This window comes from Lissotriton vulgaris, chromosome 12 (genome assembly GCF_964263255.1).
Source record: "Lissotriton vulgaris chromosome 12, aLisVul1.2, whole genome shotgun sequence".
NCBI lineage: Eukaryota > Metazoa > Chordata > Amphibia > Caudata > Salamandridae > Lissotriton > Lissotriton vulgaris.
The window spans coordinates 533,169,958-533,188,936 of record NC_141700.1 but is presented as its reverse complement, the minus strand read 5'-3'; the positions used below and the strand labels follow the sequence as shown (position 1 = coordinate 533,188,936).

The 18,979-nt window shown below is 47.3% G+C and overlaps 1 protein-coding gene across 7 annotated transcripts in view; it reads left to right on the top strand.

The window, feature by feature from the left end:
- The first annotated feature begins 8,535 nt into the window (after positions 1-8,535).
- Positions 8,536-18,979, top strand: part of LOC147677679 (SLAM family member 9-like) — a 752,048-nt gene continuing 741,604 nt past the window's right edge. For all 7 annotated transcript variants that reach the window (XM_086945322.1, XM_086945327.1, XM_086945324.1 and 4 more), the window contains exon 1: positions 8,536-8,661. In XM_086945322.1, the coding sequence (XP_086801448.1) occupies positions 8,604-8,661 (58 nt within the window). In that variant the 5' untranslated portion in view covers positions 8,536-8,603. The remainder of the gene's footprint in view (positions 8,662-18,979) is intronic.

The following is an 18,979-nucleotide window of genomic DNA, read 5'->3' as shown; positions in this document are numbered from 1 at the left end:
GAGAAGCAAGAACCGGGAGCTGGCTGAAAGGGCTGACGGTGGCCCTCCCATTCCACCAAAACCATTCACACCATGGGAGGAGAAGGTGCTTGCCATACGGCATCCTGGGAGTCTCACAGGAGTATCCGGGGGAGTGGAGGCTGGAAAGTACAAACAAATGTTAACCAACACACTGATAAGTACTACCTTGCACAACTCAAACACCATTGCATTGTTCGCCCTCACCTAACAGGTAGGTAGCCATCTTGCCTGAGAGGCCTGTTTGGGGGGAAGGAGGCCTGTACCACAACTCCAACCATGCCCCCTGTTCCACAGCCTACCAAGATGGATCCCTCCTCCACCCCACCCAGAAGCAGGTATCAGCCATTGCATTGTTCACCCTAACCCAACAGGTAGCTAGCCATCTTGCTTGGGAGGCCTGTTTGGGGGAGGGAGGCCTGTACCACAACTCCCACCATACCTCCTGTCCCACAACTCAGCAGGATGGATCCCTCCCTCCCACCACCCAGAAGCGTGTGTCAGCCATTGCATTGTTCACACTCACCTAACAGGTAGGGAGCCATCTTCACAGGTTGGCCTGTGTGGGGGAGGGAGGCCTGTACCACAACTCCCACCATGCTGCCTGTCCCACACCCCAGCAGGATGGAGCCCTTCCTTCCACCCAGAACTATGTGTCAGCCATTTTATTGTTCACCCTCACCTAACAGGTGGGTACCCATCTTGCCTGGGAGGCCTGTTTGGGGGCGGCTGTACCACAACTCCCAGCATGTCCCCTGTCCCACAGCCTACCAAGATGAATCCCTCATCCACCCCACCCAGAAGCATGTGTCAGCCATTGCATTGCTCACCCTCACCTAACAGGTAGGTAGCCATCTTCACAGGGAGGCCTGTGTGGGGGAGGGAGGCCTGTACCACATCTCCCACATTGCTCCCTGTCCCACACCCCAGCAGGATGGAGCCCTTCCTCCCACCTCCCAGAAGCATATATCAGTCATTGCATTGTTCACCCTCATCTAACAGGTAGGTAGCCATCTTCGCAGGGAGGCCTGTGTGGGGGAGGGAGTCCTGTACCACTACTCCCACCATGCCCCTGTCCCACCCCCAGCAGGATGGAGCTCTCCCTCCCACCCAGAAGCATTCGTCAACCATTGCATTGTTCACCATCACCTAACAGGTAGATATCCATCTTCACAGGGAGGCCTGTGTGGGGGGGCCTGTACCACTACTCCCGCCATGCCCCCTATCCCACAGCCTTCTGAGATGGATCCCTCATCCACCGCACCCAGAAGCATGTGTCAGCCATTGCATTGTTCCCCCTCACCTAACAGGTAGGTAGCCATCTTCACATGGAGGCCTGTGTGGGGGAGGGAGGCATGTACCACAACTCCCACCATGCCCCCTGTCCCACACCCCAGCAGGATGGAACCCTCCCTCCCACCCAGAAGCATGTGTCAGCCATTGCATTGTTCACCTTCACCTAACAGGTAGGTATCCATCTTGCTTGGGAGGCCTGTTTGGGGGAGGGTGGCCTGTACCACAACTTCCACCATGCCCCTTGTCCCACAGCCTACCAAGATGGATTCCTCCTCCACCCCACCCAGAAGCATGTGTCAGCCATTGCATTGTTTACCCTCACCTAACAGGTAGGGAGCCATCTTCACAGGGAGGCCTGTGTGGGGGAGGGAAGCCTGTACCACAACTCCCACCATGCCCCCTGTCCCACACCCCAGCAGGATGGAACTCTCCCTCCCACCCAGAATCATGTGTCAGCCATTGCATTGTTTACCGTCGCCTAACAGGTAGGTAGCATGTACGTGCAGCCACACATCTGTCACCAATGAAATGCTGCCATATGCCAACACCAGCCCTCTCCATGCACAAATATGCACACTGACCCCGCTAGACATGCACATTGTGCACACAAGTAAGCAAAGGGAATGGTCACAGATAACAAAGAGTCACACACCAATGGACATGCACAAGGAAGCCTGTGCACAACCTTGCACAAAACACACTGATGAGTGCATTGCCATGTGGCCCAATCTGCAAGGAGCATGTAAAATGAGAGAAAGCATGTGTGGGCTCACAAATACTAATATGTACATTACAGGTCAAAGTCATGCAGTATAATACAGTGGCCGCTCCATGGCCAGATGTGACCTCAGCCAGGGCATACAAATCAACATTGAGAGAACCATTAAACTCATTTGTGCTGGTCATGATCACAGCACGATTTGCATGCAATGCATCTACATCTGACAACATGTATGAGTAATGTATGTACCTCTGCATCATGTCATGAGGCACAGTATTGCACATAGAAAAAGATGTGATGATCAGTCAATTGTGTACTGTAAAGACACTGGATGACACACAGCTAACAGAATTTTAGCTGTCCAACACTGACCATTCCCCATCTAATTCACAGGTGACTAAGAACTCACTGCTGAGGACAACATCAATGACAAGCAGAGCCAGTCTCCACCACCGGTACATGGACTCTCGGATGTAGACTCCCAGGATTTTTTGGACGATGAGCTTGAGGCCGGCCCATCTGGTGTGCCAGGGAGCACCAGGCCCAGGACCCCATCTTCCCCATGCCACGTCTGCTGCAACAACAACAGCACAGCAGGGTCCTGCTGTTTCGGCCTGTGTTTCCACCACCACCACCACCAGCACCACTGTCACCTGCAGCACCCTCCCTGTGCTAGGGGATGACCAGCCCACACCAACAACTGTGGACGACAGGGAGAGTGTATGGGGACCCACAGTGGCAAGGCAAAAGGTCCGTGGCAGCAGGGCAGGTGGGAAGGCCAGGGTCACCCCCAGACATCAGGAGGTTGGGACTCCATCCCTGGACCAATTCACCAGGGCCTACGAACAGGTCCAGGGACAAAGTGGCCGGTCTGATGAACTATTAAGAGAGCTCATCCTGCTGATGAGGTCCATCGACACACGCCTTGGAAAAATAGTGTGGCCAGTGGCGTTACTGAGGGACAGGCCTGCATCCCAAACAACACCTCCACCCCCTCTGTTGTGCTACAGGATGACAGTGCGCCATCCTCCCTTGTGGCCACAGAGAGGGTAAGTCCTCAGACGCCGCTGGCCATGCAGTAGGGTCCCTCCCGGCCAAGCGACCAAGGGAGCGTCCAAAGAAGAGCCTGGGAGTCTCTGGAGGCAAAGCACCAGCCAATCGCCAGTCACAGAGCCAGCCCTGATGGCAACCCTCTTCCCCACTGCATTGACTGCTTGGACTGTCCTTCCCCACACTGCCTTGTGAATGGCACATGTCTGTTGGACTGGGTGACCACAGTGATGTGGTGTCTGCTCTTTCATCTCGTTTAGCATGACTGTCAACTCACTGCTCCATCACCACCTTCATGTAAATCTGCCTGCACCCCTCACATGTCAACTCTGCAAATAAAATACCTTACACACTTCAATTTTATCAGCATTGTTGTTGGTGCATCAATTAAAGTATTCCAAATGTCCATAATGTATCTGAAAGATGTACAGTATGTCGGCATGGATAATTTTGAGGCACCTAGGGAAACACAACAGAACAACATTCACTGGTGTGAGTGTGGCATCACAGACATTACACTACACCAACCATGTACATAAGCCAACATGCAGACAACACAATGGGCATCAAACACATCCCGCATACATTCACAGATGACATGTCACAGTCACATTTCCACACACTGGTGACTTGACATCTGGCAGTCTGTACCATTCGCACATAGACCTTCACGACAACAGTAATCTCCCCAGGCAATGCACACGTTGTACTTTGTCACCCACCATCAAGTGAAATAGCGGGTGATGAGCTGTTGACGCATGTCACCACCTTCCTCCTCCCCACTGTCCTCATCACTGGACTCAGGTTCTTGTGCAGGCGGGGGCCTTGGGTCCTCATCATCATCCAGGAGCAGGGGAATATCCTTGCGAATGACCAGGTTGTGGAGCATGCAGCATGCCACTACGATCTTACACACCTTCCCAGGCGAGTATGACAGTGCACCTCCGGTTCTGTCAAAGCAGCGGAAACGTGACTTGAGCCGGCTAAAAGTCCGCTCCACCACACGATGTGTCCTGCCAAGGACCACATTGTATCGGATTTCTGTTGGGGTTCTGGGAATCCGCAGTGGGCTCAGCAACCATGGACGGCTGGGATATGCAGAGTCAACAAGGCATGACAAACACACATTGCAATGTTGCATAGGCAGAGGGCAGCAAGTCACACTCCCAGCACGCCATACGACTAAGCATACTCACCCACAATCCAGGCACGCTCGAGAAGCAGATTAGCCATCAGCCTGGGCAAAATGCTGTTCCTCAGGATGTAGGAGTCTTGTGCTGATCCGGGGAATCTGGCACACACATTCGAGTTGGTCATATTGGCCAGGCACACCACCTGCCCATTGATCGAGTGATAATGTTTCCTATTACGGAAAATGTGCTCACTTGCCTGTGGTGGCACAAGACCAACATGTGTGCAATCAATGGCCCCAACAACATGGGGGATATGCCCAAGGGGATAGAAGTCTCCCTTCACACCTGCCAATTCTGCTCCCTGGGGGAAATGTATGTATCTGTCCTTGTAGATCATCATGGCTGCAAGAACATCCCGCAGCACTATGCTGAAAATGGGTTGAGACATCCCAGCAGCACTGACCACTATCTCCTGGAAGGATCTAGAGGCAAAAAATGGAGGGCTGCCATCACCTTGTAAGTTGGTGTGAAAGATGTTGGGTAGTGGCGACGAGGCTGCAGGTGGGGCTCCAACAGATCACAAAGGGTCTTCAGGGTGGCTCAGTCGAAACAGAACTTGCGAATGATCACTATATCCTCCATGTCCTCCAGCAGTGTCAAGTGACGTATCAGATTCAGCCTCCTCCTAGTAGAGATGAAATTAGACACATGTCTATGACATCCATCATGAGATGGCCACAACATAACACGTTCAGGATGAAACAGAATGAACAAACACTGACTTGAGGGATGCGTGATACAACATGTTACATGGGTGTAAGTTTGAGCCACACAGAGGGCACACCTCTCCATTTGCAATACACAAGTGCGTAAAACACCACATAGGTCAATCTGAATGCACATATTTTCAAGGCCACATTCCACATGTGCATGCCTGGGATCGTGTCATCCAGACATTGTGCAACAAATCAACACAACTGTCTCATACTCATCTGCTGTGCCTGTCACACCTCAATGCATCATTCAAACTTGGCAAACATCTGCAACACAATGATCACAGTTGGTGGTGAATTGACAATTGTGTGTATGAGCACACAGATAACCACAAGTAACAACATTTTACAGTGAGAAAAGCCTTGCCGAGGTCATCACTGCCCCACAACACATTCATATGAGTACATATTATAGAGTCCTCTACAACACTGTCCTACCTCACCAACCATCTAATGCATTTGTGACATGTTAGGGACTACAGACCAATGTACGTCACACATACACAACCGTGGCCCATGTAGGCACCTGTGGAGTCAATGGAAGATTGACATTGTGTGCAAAATGATGTGCACTTCACCATGTGGCCACTGTGTACTGTTCAAGTGTTCCTAATGGACATTGACATTGTATGTGGCACAAATAGAGGTAGCTACCGTCTGGCCCCGGTGGTGTGTCACCAGCACCACCCCTTACACAAGTGCAGTAGTGCTAGGTATGGAGACATGGGAAGATGGCCGTGGGCATGCTCCGCCACCCAACTCGCGGTAGCTACCGCCTAGCCCCGGCAGTTGCTCTGCTGTGATGGCCTATTGCCTGTGCAGTTCTGGGGCCAAGAGTGAGGTTCCTCTCTGGACATTGCCCCAATGGTTTATGTGTGATGTTCTTGTGCTATTAATCAGTCAGGATTGCTTATGTGTACTTCAGCTGTGTGTGCTGCCCAGTGCTCAGGTCAAGATGGTTCTGCTCTTGTATACCAGAGTGGTGCATCTGTTGTTGTTGTGTTGGATGTATGTGTGTTAGCTGTGGTATTCCTTCACTTCCTGGGTGTGCTGTTGTATTTGTGCCCTGCTGATTTGTGTTGTGTGTGTTGAGATTGTGTCAGTCATGTCTGTGTGTGACTGTTCTGCTTGGTGTGCACACACTGCTTGTTGTGCATACAGTGATGTGTGTATGTGGCCTTGGCATTGTCTGATGTGCATCCCCTGATGTCCCGTAGTGTTTGTTCATTTTTGATTTCATGTGCAGCTGTTGTTGGTTTCATGTGGCAGTGTAGTTCTGTGATGGTGCACTTCTTGTGTGATTTGTGGTATGTTGTGTGTTTTGTTCCTGAGTGATGAGGTTGTGCACTCCTGTTGTGTCTGTGCTCCCATTGCCTTTCCATGGTTTGGCTGACAGGGTATGTCTGTTTCTGATGGGGTTCTGTGTGTGTGTCTGTAGTGTTTGTGTGTTTTGGGGCAGACATCTGTTCAGGCATCCCTGTGTGTGTGTTAGGTTTGTGGCTACACCCAGGGTGTGTGTTTGTTTGTGTGTGTATGTACTGGCAAGTATTGGCATCCTTCAGTGTGTATGGCACTGGTGTTGTGTGTTCCTGAGCAGCCACTCCTGCAGTGGCTGTCTCCCTGGTTGTTTGCTGTGTGGTGCAGGGTGTGGATTGATCTTGCTTGTTGCTGTGCTTGTTGCTTGTTGCTGTGCATGGGGGTGCTCAGGATGGGCACCTGGCTGTGCCTTCATGGGGTGTGCTGATGTGTGGTGGGAGGAGGTGTGTCCCTGTGGTATTTGTGTCCTGCCCATTGCTTGGACTGGCCCAGCCTTCTGCATTGTGTGCATATGTTCACCGCTGCGGTGACGTAATCGGGACCGGGACGTTGCTGCGAGTTCACGGTTGATGTGTGTCCAGGATGCAGTGGGGTGACTTGGTGGCAGGTGAGTCATGTGTGGGTGCCCTTGTGGATGTGTTGTTGCCCCCAGCAGGGTGTCTGTTCTGGAGTTGGGCTCTGTGTCAGCTTTTGTGTTGTATTTCTGTAGTTGCATACCTGCGGCTCTGTCCGCGACGGCCCATTAGATGATAGTGCTGTAGCAGCTACAGCACCGGAAACACATGTAGAGCTGGGTCCATGGTGGTCGTGACCGGGTCTGTGCTATCGCGCTCCGCTGTCGAGTTTCCGGCATCTCTGGTTGGGCGGTGTCTCCACTGCGGTGCGTCTGCTTGTTTGGGCCATCTTAATTTGTGGAGCGGGGCGGAGGTCATTCCGCACGGCGTAAAGTCTCCATTGGCTCCTACCTCCGAGGTGGCAGGGCGCACTTTGATGACGGTGCGCGTCGCTCCACGGCGGACGGGAATTGACCTATGTTTTACAATACTAATATGGCGGACGTGTTTCCCGCTGCTCATGGGTGGAAAAAGGCGTTTTTCTGCCCTGCCAGCACCGTGGTGGTGCCACCGCCCGCCATCCTAATGGACCCCTAAGTGTTTGTTGAGGTGTATTTTAAGCATTTTATTTATCTTAGATTAGGATGACGTCAATATTTGTTTGGATTTAAAGTAATATATATTATAATGTTTACATCTTTTCTACGGCAGATTTTACTGTTTTAAATTTATGGTCTTATTCATAATGTTTTTAATTTTCGCTTCAATGGTTTTCTAATAACCGAATAAAGCATAATTTTGACTTCAAAATCTTGGCTTAAGGAAGGCGTATCGTGGCAAAAGTCAGAGGGGCATTTATGTCAAAATGCTGTGCACGGCATAGTAGATGTAACATTTGACATAAGGGTCACCCATACATAGTACATGGACGGCAGTATTGACAAATTTCTAACAGTAGCATGCTGTATGTAATGTTTAGGCAAAAGGGGCCCCCATGACAAAACTCAGGCCCTAACAATAGAGGTAATTTTTGACATATGGTGTAACCAATATGACATTTCTTTTAAAACTGGGTCAACTCACGGGGTTCTTAGGTTTCATTAGCCTGGCACACCCGAGAGGACTTGAGCACATTTATGTTAAATCTCACTTTTAGAGCCATTTTTCTAAATTTTCTCAATGGGGAGAACCTCTCCCCACGACCACCATGCTCCCCCTAGAAGATGTCAGACTAACTAAATCAATTACTAAACATAACTTAAATATTTCTCTGACATATGTGGGCACCTTAATATAGATATTATATTGAAAATAGACATTTGGCTGTTTTGTGTTGTTAATCATGCAGTTGATATGGAACGTCAGCAATGTTAATTACTGTAATGGGATCAGGGTTAAGGTCATGTGACATCACTTCCTAGGAAAATTCAGGGTCAACACTCATGATGTCACTTCCTGTGACGTCAATAAGGTCAAAGGGTATATAATATTACTTCTGCTACCCCTGGTATTTTGGTGAATCAACACCCATGCTCTCTGCCCCTTAAGCCCCCCCTTCCCCACCTCATGTCCTCCTGCTTCTCACATGATATGTTTTACCAAGTTAAAAAAGCATCACTTTTCGGTGCCTGGCTCGCATTTTTGACCACTTCCTTTTTTTTTTTTTACTGTCTGATAACCTCTTCCGTTGAACGGTTAAGTTAGAGAAACACGTTGTTGTTCTTTTCTGTACTTCAACAGTATGCTTTGGGAAACAATGAAAGCTTTTCTATGGAGTTGGATACTTTGCCTGGGGTTTGGTAAGTTGCTTTACAGTTTTATGTGTGTGAAGTTATTGCACGCTCAGTATGAGGCAGGGGAAGAACTGTTTTACGTCTTTTTTCTTTTTGTTATGCTCGTTCTTTGTCAAACTGTCTGTGTAAAGTATCTGACATGTAATATTACATTTTTTATAGGAAAACGTTGAATAAGGTTCTCATCTTCACTATTGTGTCTAGTTTGATCTGAGCAGGGATGTTACTTTTTGTTACTCTTAAAAATGCAAACTCGAAAATGTTTAGGAGTACACAGCCTCACTGATCTAACAAGCAGAGTCGTTTTGTTGTATTCATATTTAAAGTTGTAATCAACTTTCATATTTGTCTTTTACAAAAAAAAGCCATGTATGCTTATAATAGTTTTTTCATGAAATGAGATGTTGCTTTGGACGAGAGTCAAATGTTTTCTCTTCAAAACTATTAATAAATTCCTCTCCTAATACCCACAGTACATTTTTCAATTCAAGAATACTTTATTCGGTATAAAAACAATACCATACAAAGTGCATTATTATAAAAAAGAAAGGCATTACAGCTGGTAAATGTTACATGATAAAATGGGGGTGTATGTAAACAATCACAAAATAAATATTTCATATCTTAAAAGCCCGGTTAAGAACAATTTGTACAATAAAAACATAATCCTGGGCCATTTTAGTGCAGCCAACCCTTCAATCACAAGAGATGATCAAGGACAATTTTTCATCACCTCTAGTATTCCTTAGTCTCACAGCCGATCTCAAGAAGTTTACCATACTAAACAATGTTAGAGGATCTGCTGACAGTTTCAAAAACAGTAGTGCCACCTTTGCCTGGTTGATTCTGGCTTGCCTTAAAAGCGGTTTTAAAAACAATGTCCTGGGGTACGCATAAAAGGGGCATATTAAAACAAAATGAAGAGTGTCCTGCGGAGACCACTGGTCGCAGCCGCAGGGTCCCTTTATGTCGATATCTGGTGTGTACCCTGCTGGAACCGATAAAATGTGGTGCAGGAGATTCAACCTGAATCTGGTCATTAGGAATCTGTTGTGTTTATTGTACATGTGGACAGATAAAATTCCATTCTTGGGGTTGATTTGGTTAGCAAGTGGGCTCTCACCGAGGATTTCATCAGTTCTCTGTCCTCCCTTTCCAATGCTGTTTGCCTTATGAATTCCATCTTTATGATACCCTTGTCTTTAGGTCTGAGTTTAGCAGGTTCATCCAAATACTTAGCATAGCCAGCCCTTTCAGGGTATCCCTTACATATTTAAGCCAAGGAATCGTTAGTCCCCTGTCCAGGGCGATACAGTCCGATAGTATTTGCCTGCTTAGAGTGGCCTCAGGGTTCGTCCATATTTTAGTCCAACAGGTTATGGGTTTGAGTCTTAGCCTGTCGCTAATATTAGAGAGGCCTAACTCCTCATGAACAATATGGGAAGACGTGCTTTGTGGTACCTGTGGAACCCTTCTCAGGAATTTATTTTCCTCATTTTGGAGCAACGAGATGTCTCTAAAACCTCATACCTCGCTTCCATATAAGGTCCTAGCACAGCATAATGAGGTGTACAAGTGCGTGATTTCCTTTGGTGACCAGCGGCCTAGTCTTTTTTTAAAAATCATGATTGAGCCCACCAAGCTATTTTGGGATCTACATTTGTCATTAATCAGTGTTTTAAAACTAAGGTGATTGTCAAATAAAATCCCTAGTAATTAAAAGCCTGCACTTTTTCTAATTTGTGAGACCCAATTGTAAAGGTAAAATTCTTGAACAGTCTTTTCCCTGTTTCCATAATATAGGTTTTAGTAAGATTGGATGTTAGGTCTATATCCTCCATGAAGCTGACAAAGCCGTCAATAAGGGACTGTAGTCCCCGAGCTGTGCGAGCCAGGAGTACCGCGTCATCTGCTTATAGTAGGACCGGTATGCCTCGCCTACTTATACGCAGACAATCCACCCCTAGGTCTCCTAGCGCCTTGTCCAGTCCATTTATGTATAATGTGAATAGAAAAGGCGCCAGGATGCATCCCTGCCTCACACCTCTTGAACAAGGGCAGAGATTAGTTGTGTTCCCCTCTTCATTAAATCTGACCTGTGCAGCAGTGTTCTGGTGAGGCACTCTCAAGATATTTATCACGCCTGGGTCTACACCGAGCTGCCCCAAACATTCCCAGAGTTTCCTCCGATTCACCCGGTCAAAGGCTGCCGTTAGGTCCATGAAGGCCAAGTACACCGTCCCCTTACTTGCCACGGTGTACTTGGCCACCAGGTGGTAACGATTAAGGCATTGGTCTGTTGTGGATCGGCCATTTCTAAACCCATACTGGGTGTCCGAAATGATATCATGTTCCTCCGCCCAATCTGTCAGCCGGTTAAGGATAACCCTTCCCAGGACTTTCACAGTCACGTCTATTAACCAGATCGGACGGTAACATTGTGGGTCGCTCCTATTTCCCTTTTTAAAAATTGTGACTATAGTGGCCAAGGACCATGACCTCAGCATCCCTGCTTCCACTGCTGTATTAAGAACTCTTGTGAGTATGGGGGCCCAGAGGATGCTCGTTCTTTGTCAAACTGTCTGTCTAAGGTATCTGACATGTAATATTACATTTTTGATGGGAAAATGTTGAATAAGGTTCTCATCTTCACTATTGTGTCTAGTTTGATCTGAGCAGGGATGTTACTTTTTGTTACTCTTAAAAGTGCAATCTCGGAAATGTTTAGGTGTACACAGCCTCACTGAGCTAACAAGCAGAGTCGTTTTGTGGTATTATTCATATTTAAAGTTGTAATCAACTTCCATATTTGTCTTTTACAAAAAAATATCAATAACAAAAAACCCTGTACCCAGGATGTTGGATAACACTCTATTACTTCACGTCAATCTTATTCTTATCATGACCTGGAAAAGCCAACTGTCAAAATCCAGTACAGCACCCCCTCTATATGTAGCTGGGTGTGCTATATGTGGATCGTCCAAAAAACAAATCTTTGCAAAAATAAGGGAATTTCCTGGTGGAGTTCAAACCGACAGTCAGACAGAGTACTATACGATGTCTGCTCCACTGAGACAGTACATCCACCCACACTTAATATCTGTGAAAAATGTGTGATGAAAAGAATGACACCTCACGGGGCAAATGGCAGATGTTACCAAATTATGCCCCCTTTCTCATCATTGGTAGTCATTCAAATTCAAAAGGAGAAAGAAAAATGTGTCCAGACCAAACCAACTAGGAGTGTAAAATATAAAGTGCGGACAAGGAGCAATTACATTCATTCCTTTATGTGACACACAAAGTGATTAAAATCAACAGACACACCTGTTGCACACTTTTATTCTTAAAATAGGTGTGTTCTGATGAACTAAAAAGGCTGGTAGCTTAATTTTGCATACCAATACCTGCAGCCAACATGTTTCACTGCCTTCACAACTTCTGGCAGATTCGTCAGGGCTTACCACTTAGTCACTGCACCAATGTTGGACACCTTAACTCTGGGACTGTCAGAATGAAAACACACCACAATTAAAAACACCCCTGGGAACACCTCTCCGGACCTATTCAGTATGTGCAAAAAATTCACTGAAGAATTCATTATCCTCATCCAGCCACGTCGTCTCCTACCAGCGGGTGGGGTAAAGAGGCTCTTAATGCTATTTTGTTTCAAATAATGAAACGCACTTCCCGGCAATTGTTTTATCAATCTGCAACACACAAATGAGTATATAATTTTCTACAAGGGTAATGTCGACATATTTCACACAACTACTGCTGCCTTTGCCAGTCTGCTTTTGATAGTCCGGTATTATTTAAGGGACAGATACATACATGCCTTTAACTGTTTCATAACATTCGAACCGGTATATTTGTCTTCTAAAACAGAACCAAACTAGCATCGTTCTTTTTTTATGCTGTGACCACTCGAATTTCGATAGTTACACCAAATGCTTAGTTACGAGTCGAGTCTGCATCTGCCACTCGTTCCTCTGTCTCACTGTTGTCACTGGCCCTGCAGGGGTGAGAGGCGCGAGGCGTCTCCCCCTGCGGATTTCGCCCATAATGGTAGGGTCCAGGAGCGCGCGCTAGGGAGAGCGTCAGGGCAGTTAGCATAGCGTAGGCTCTGAGGAGATTAGGCGCAGGGAGTTTTAGAGAGGGCGTTTTAGTGTTTCTTAGCGGAATTGGAGAGTTAGTCAATTACATCGTTTTTGTGTATTATAATAGAGGAGGTTAGTTAGTCAGAGTACGTGTATTTAAGACATGGAAATGAGTGAGCAGCTTATAGCAGCGCTGCGAGTGATACAGCAGGAGGGCAGGGAAGACATGCTGACACAGGCAGCGCTCGACGAAATGATGCCTCCAAAGCGCCCACCACAGCGACAAGCTTCAAAAGGAGTGAGGTATGCAATTGAAGCCTGTCAACCGGCTTCTGTCAAGAAACAAAAAGGGCGCGTTCGTTCATTGAGTGCTGGGACGGAGGAGGTTTTGCGTCAGGGTGAGAGGATTAAGACTGCGCCAGCACGAAGAGCTTCGTCCCTCATACGCCAAAAGCAAGTGAGTGCTTTAGATAGCAGGCAAAGCGGACTTGAGGTGAATATGCTGGTGGAGGGAACCCCTTCGAGAGCTGCCACGAGTGGTGTGCATGTTTCCCTGAAGAGAAAAGGGAAAGAAAAGACGGTAAAGAAGGTAGCCCTTACGCAGGATAGGTTGGGGGCGCAGTTTTTGGCATCGTCTCCTCCCCCTTTGAATAGTATTCCTGTCAGAGAAGCAACGGGGCTTGATAATGGACAGAATAGCGTCACTCAGAGGTTCATGATGAGAGGGGGGGCGGGGTCGTTGGTGGCGTATTCAAGTGACAGCGAAGATCATGAAGTGGTTTATGATACACAACCCTCACATGCCCCCCATGGTCAAAGGATTCAGATTCAGCCACCTCAAAATTCTTCGAAGTTTCCCATGGCTGTGGTAGTGGGTCCTCCAGTGTTTGAACATGACTCAATAGTACAAGGGACACAGGAGGTGAGTGATTCTGAGGTGGAGGAGGAGTGTTCTGTGGGTTCTGACACGGATGAAGACGTTGAACAGGAACAAGGACAGGGAATATTGCGTGCGGCACAAGGAAGCAGGCGGTGGGACACTCAATATATGTTTCCGCGTGCCCGCCCTTCACCGTACGAGGAGCAACGCAAGAGGAATATACAACTTGGAAGTGGAGACAGTCAGTCGCATTGGGTTGAGCGCCCCATCTGCACTGAAATTTCAGCTAGAGTCCAGGCTCCCATGGAGGTGGTTCATACCTCAAGAATACCACGCGACATGGTTGAGGCGCAGATGGTTAGTGTTCGGAATGCGCCATCTGTTCAGGCGGCTGCCCCTACCGTGTCACGGTACACTGCGGAGCTTGGTAAAGTATGCGCCAGCGAATCTAGAGCGGATTTTTTGCGAGCAGACAGGCCTCAGGAGCGGAGCGCTGATCTGTTTTGGTCGAATTTTGACGGGGGAGTGGGGGATGGAGTTTGCCCAGGTTCTAGTGGAGGGTGTCAGGCGAGGAGTGAGTTTTGTCAGCCAGCAGGGGGTCAGGTAGGAAGCGCAAAGAAGAGCAGAAAGAGCAAACATTCAAAACAGAGTTTAGTGGGTATGGTGGGTAACGATGTCAGGGTTGGGGGGGGCAACAAATTCTTCTTTGTTGTTTCAGAAGTCAAGTGCGGACTCTTCTGTGGCGAATAAGGCCCCCAGAGACTATCAAGAGCGGATGTCTCAGAATGAATTACAGCAGCGGGCAGGACAGCTACCATGCGAGAAGCATCAGTGGTGGACGGTGTGGGAGGAGGGGAGAGGTGACAGGGGGACTGTACGAGAGTTACCTATGGGGCAAATTGTGGGGGGAAGGGAAGGCGGGAGGACGGTTGGGCCAGGTGATCTGGCAGTTTCTGGTTCTTTGCTTCCGCAGACTGTATTAAATGCAGGTGTTTTACCTCAAGAGTTGCCTGTTATAACAGGAGGGAAGGCTCGAGAGGCATCAGAACAGGTTATCAATGTTAGACAGAGGATGCCTTATATGGGCTTGGCGATGCCGCTGGGGTCTCATTTGTCAGAAAAAACTAAGCAGCGGATATGGAATCACGAGTTTGTGGACATATTCAAATTGCTGCATCGAGACATACAGGCCAAGGAAGGTTCCAAAGAGGAGGAATGGGAGTTAGCGCGACGTCCCAGGGTACCTCGTACGATTGAGAACTGGACCTCCGCATTTTTGATCTATGCGAGCATCTATTGTGAACGGTACCCTGAAAGGTCCGTCGCTCTTTACAAATACATGGACATAGTAAGGAAGGCTCAGTTACACTTTGGGGGATACTCCTGGCTTAATTACGATGAGGAGTTTCGAGCCCGTATTAGTATTTGTGCAGAGAAGCCGTGGGGTGACGTAGACTCGGAGCTTTGGCTTCAATGAATGTCCACGTCACATCCATCGGCTACGACACACACAGCAAGCGGCTTGCCAGTCCCATACCGGCCCTTTCTATGGCGTCCCGCTCAATCTGGAGCGGGTACATGGGGAAGAGGTGTTTCATCCGGTACAGGAGCCTGTTGGAATTATAACAGAGGAATGTGCAACAGACCATTGTGCCGTTTTAAACACGACTGTTACCATTGCGGGGGGCGTCATCCACTCACACAATGTAATGCCCCAGCGGGGGGTTTCAATGGGCACAGAGTTGGTGATCAACAGCGGTTTCCAGAGCAAGGTGGTTGGGCAGCGAGAGGTAGAGGCGCCCCTTTCCCTCCTTTCCCAAAAGGCGCCTACTCCCATTAGATTGACTAGCTTAGTGCCTTGGTTGAATAGATATCACGATACTGAGGCAGCATCCCGTTTGTTTTGGGGGTTTCGGGAAGGTTTCAAATTGGGGTATCAAGGGCCTAGACAACAGAGGTGGGCTGACAATCTGCGTTCGGCGAAAGAGATGCCGGAGGTGGTAAGTAAAAAACTAAAAATGGAAATTGGAGCAGGTAGAATAGCGGGCCCTTTCAGGTATTGCCCTTTGCCAAACTTGATAGTTTCCCCTATTGGGGTCATTCCCAAGAAAAATGCTGGTGAATATCGTATGATTCAGCATCTATCCTGGCCAGAAGGGGGATCTATAAATGATTTTATATCTGAATTGGACACTTCAGTATCTTACACAACAGTGGATGAAGCAATGGAACTAGTGAGAGGGATGGGAAAAGGAGCTGAAATGGCAAAATGTGACATTCAGTCTGCTTTTCGGTTAATGCCAATTCACCCTACTGATTTTGATATATTGGGGATATTTTTCCAAGGACACTATTTTGTTGACAGGGTATTGCCAATGGGCTGTGCGGCCTCTTGTGCGATTTTTGAAATGTTCAGCACATTCATACAATGGATTTTCTCTCAGACGTGTGCAATAGGTGTATGCTGTCACTACTTGGATGATTTCCTTTTCATAGGAAAGGCAAATACGGGACACTGTAAAGAAGCGCTGACGCATTTCCAGACGCTTGCTGAGGCTCTTGGGGTCCCTTTAGCACCAGACAAGACCGAAGGCCCTGTCACAGTGATAACTTTTTTGGGCATTGAACTAGACACCACTCATATGACAGCACGCCTTCCTCAAAATAAGATTCAACAGATTAAAGCTTTTATCCTCACTGTTTTAAACACGACTAAGATTGAGGTGAGACAGGTGCAGCGCTTGTTGGGTTATTTAAACTTCGCCTGTCGAGTAGTGAAGGCGGGACGGACGTTTTGTAGACGTCTAGGCATGGCTTTATCTGGTGCATATCTACCACACCACAGAGTTCGTGTGACAAAAAACATCAAGGAAGATTTACGAGTGTGGTTATGTTTTCTAGACAGCTTTAATGGCATTCCTTTACAATTTGTGCATGACAATTTTGTGTGGCAAGTGCAAATCTATTCTGATGCTGCGGGGTCCAGTGGCTTTGGTATCTTCTGGGACGGAAGGTGATGCGCAGAGGGTTGGCCAGAACATTGGAAAAACCAGGGAAGAAGCATCGCTTTTCTAGAACTTTTTCCGCTCATTGTAGCATTACTAGTGTGGGGACAAGAATTTCAGAATAGGTCGGTGTTATTTCATGTTGATAACATGACAGTTGTGAACCTGATTAACAACCAGAAAGCGAAAGACGTTAGAGTTTTGCAATTACGGAGAATGTTCATGCTTTTAAGTTTACAATTTAACATGATGTTCAAAGCTCGACATGTCCCAGGGGTTAATAATTGCATTGCTGATGCTCTTTCCCGCTTTCAGTGGCAGAAGTTCCACGAATTGGCGCCAGGGGCGGATCTCTACAAAACAGAAGTGCCACACAACCTTTGGGCCCTAGGGGAGTGAGGATCGTTCAGCTAGTCGAGCAGTCCATTGCCCCTTCGACTAGACGGAGTTATGTGCAAGCATGGCAGGAGTTTTTACATTACAAACAGAGTTTGGGTGGATCAGAGTCAGTGGGGAATGTTACAGGTGGTATTTGTGATTTTGTGCTGACTTTAATAGATAAAGGTTTGTCTCACAACACAATTGCAGGAAAATTGTCTGGTTTATCCTTTTATGGCCAATTGTTGTGAGGTTTTGACCCGGTGGATGATCAACTGGTGAAGAAAATGTTGAGGGGTTTACAGAGGGGGTCACTTGGTTTACTGCGACCAAGAGCTCCCATCACATTTGAGTTGTTGCAGAAGTTGTTAGGACAGTTGGGTTTGTTTTGTTATGATTTGTGGGAGATGGGGCGGTTTAGGTTGGCTATGATTTGGATGTTTTTTGGGGCTTTTAGGGTTTCTGAGGTTTTGGGTATTGGCAGGGATACAGGTTTGTCCAGTGCAGAGATTGCATTGAGAGAAAATAGGCTGGGGATATGGGTCAGGAAGTCTAAAACAGATCAACTAGGCCGAGGCACGTGGGTTTTTCTAAATAGGTGTGGGATGGCTGACTGTTGCCCGGTCCAAGAGTGGGTTCGATTTGTTTCTAGAGAACCAATGACATCAGGCCACATTTTCATTCATAAAACGGGTGAGAAAATTACTAGTTCCCAATTTTTAGCAGTATTGAGAAGGGCTCTGACATGCTTGGGGGAAAGTCCGAAATCGTTTGCCACACACTCTTTTCGGATAGGGGCTGCTACAGAGGCGGGTAGATTGGGATTGGGTTTGGACGTGCTAAAACGCATTGGTAGGTGGAAGTCTAACAGTTACAAATGCTACGTACGCAAATAAATTTGTTGTTTGTGGATCTGGTTGGGGGTGCGTTGGTCTAATTTTTCTTTCATTTCAGGTACTGTGCGGGGTGCAAACTCGAAGTTTAAACGGCAGACCTGGATAGTAGGCCATTCGTTTGTAAAGTGGGCAGCCCTGTTCGCAGAAGAACAGATTTATGGATGATCACTGGGTATTCCTAGTGCGCAGCACGAAGTAGTCTGGAAGGGTAAAGGAGGCATGCAGTGGGATGATTTAATTCCAACACTAACACAGATGTTTCACATGCGAGGTTGTCCAGACCACCTTTTCGTCCACGTAGGTGAGAATGATTTAGTTAAAATGTCAGGACTCGCGCTCATTAAGCGCATGCAACTTGATTTGACGGTGCTGAGGATGAATTGGTCGACCACTCGCTTGTTTTGGACTGAGTTTGTATACAGACAATCTTGGCGACGGGCCAGGTCTCATGCAGCAGTCGAAAAGGCCAGGAGGAAACTAAATAAAGCCATGAGGGTGTTTTGTAAAGTGATGAGGATTGGGGTTTTACAGCATGAGAACATCTCGAGTAGCGAGGGTCATCTTTTTCGAGATGACGGAGTTCATTTGTCTCAGTTAGGCATGGCCTACTATTTGGTGGAAATCAGAGACATGCTAGCGAAAGAGCTACAAGTGAATCTTTGGTGCAATTCAAAATTATAAAGAAGTTTGTTTTATCTGGGGGGTGGGGCCAGGAAAACTCTCTGGTTTTCCTGGGTGGCGTAAAATCCCCAGGGAGGAGGGGTCTAGAGCGGGCTCCTCCAGTTATTAGTTAGATAGGGGGAATTATACAGAACAATGGAGGGGAAAAATGGAAAGAAAATGTTGGGGAAGTTATGATGAGTTCAATACAAGAAAAGAGATTAATTGATGGTTTCGGTATAAAGTCTAAATTTATAATGAAAGGAAATAAAGAAATAAAGACATGGTTTGGGTTCAAATGCCAAATTTACATGTTGATGATCTGTTGGGAAATTTATGAATTTCATATCCTGAATAAAGTGGCCTTTTCTGCTATGAAAAGCGAGTGGTCTCAATTTGTGGGCG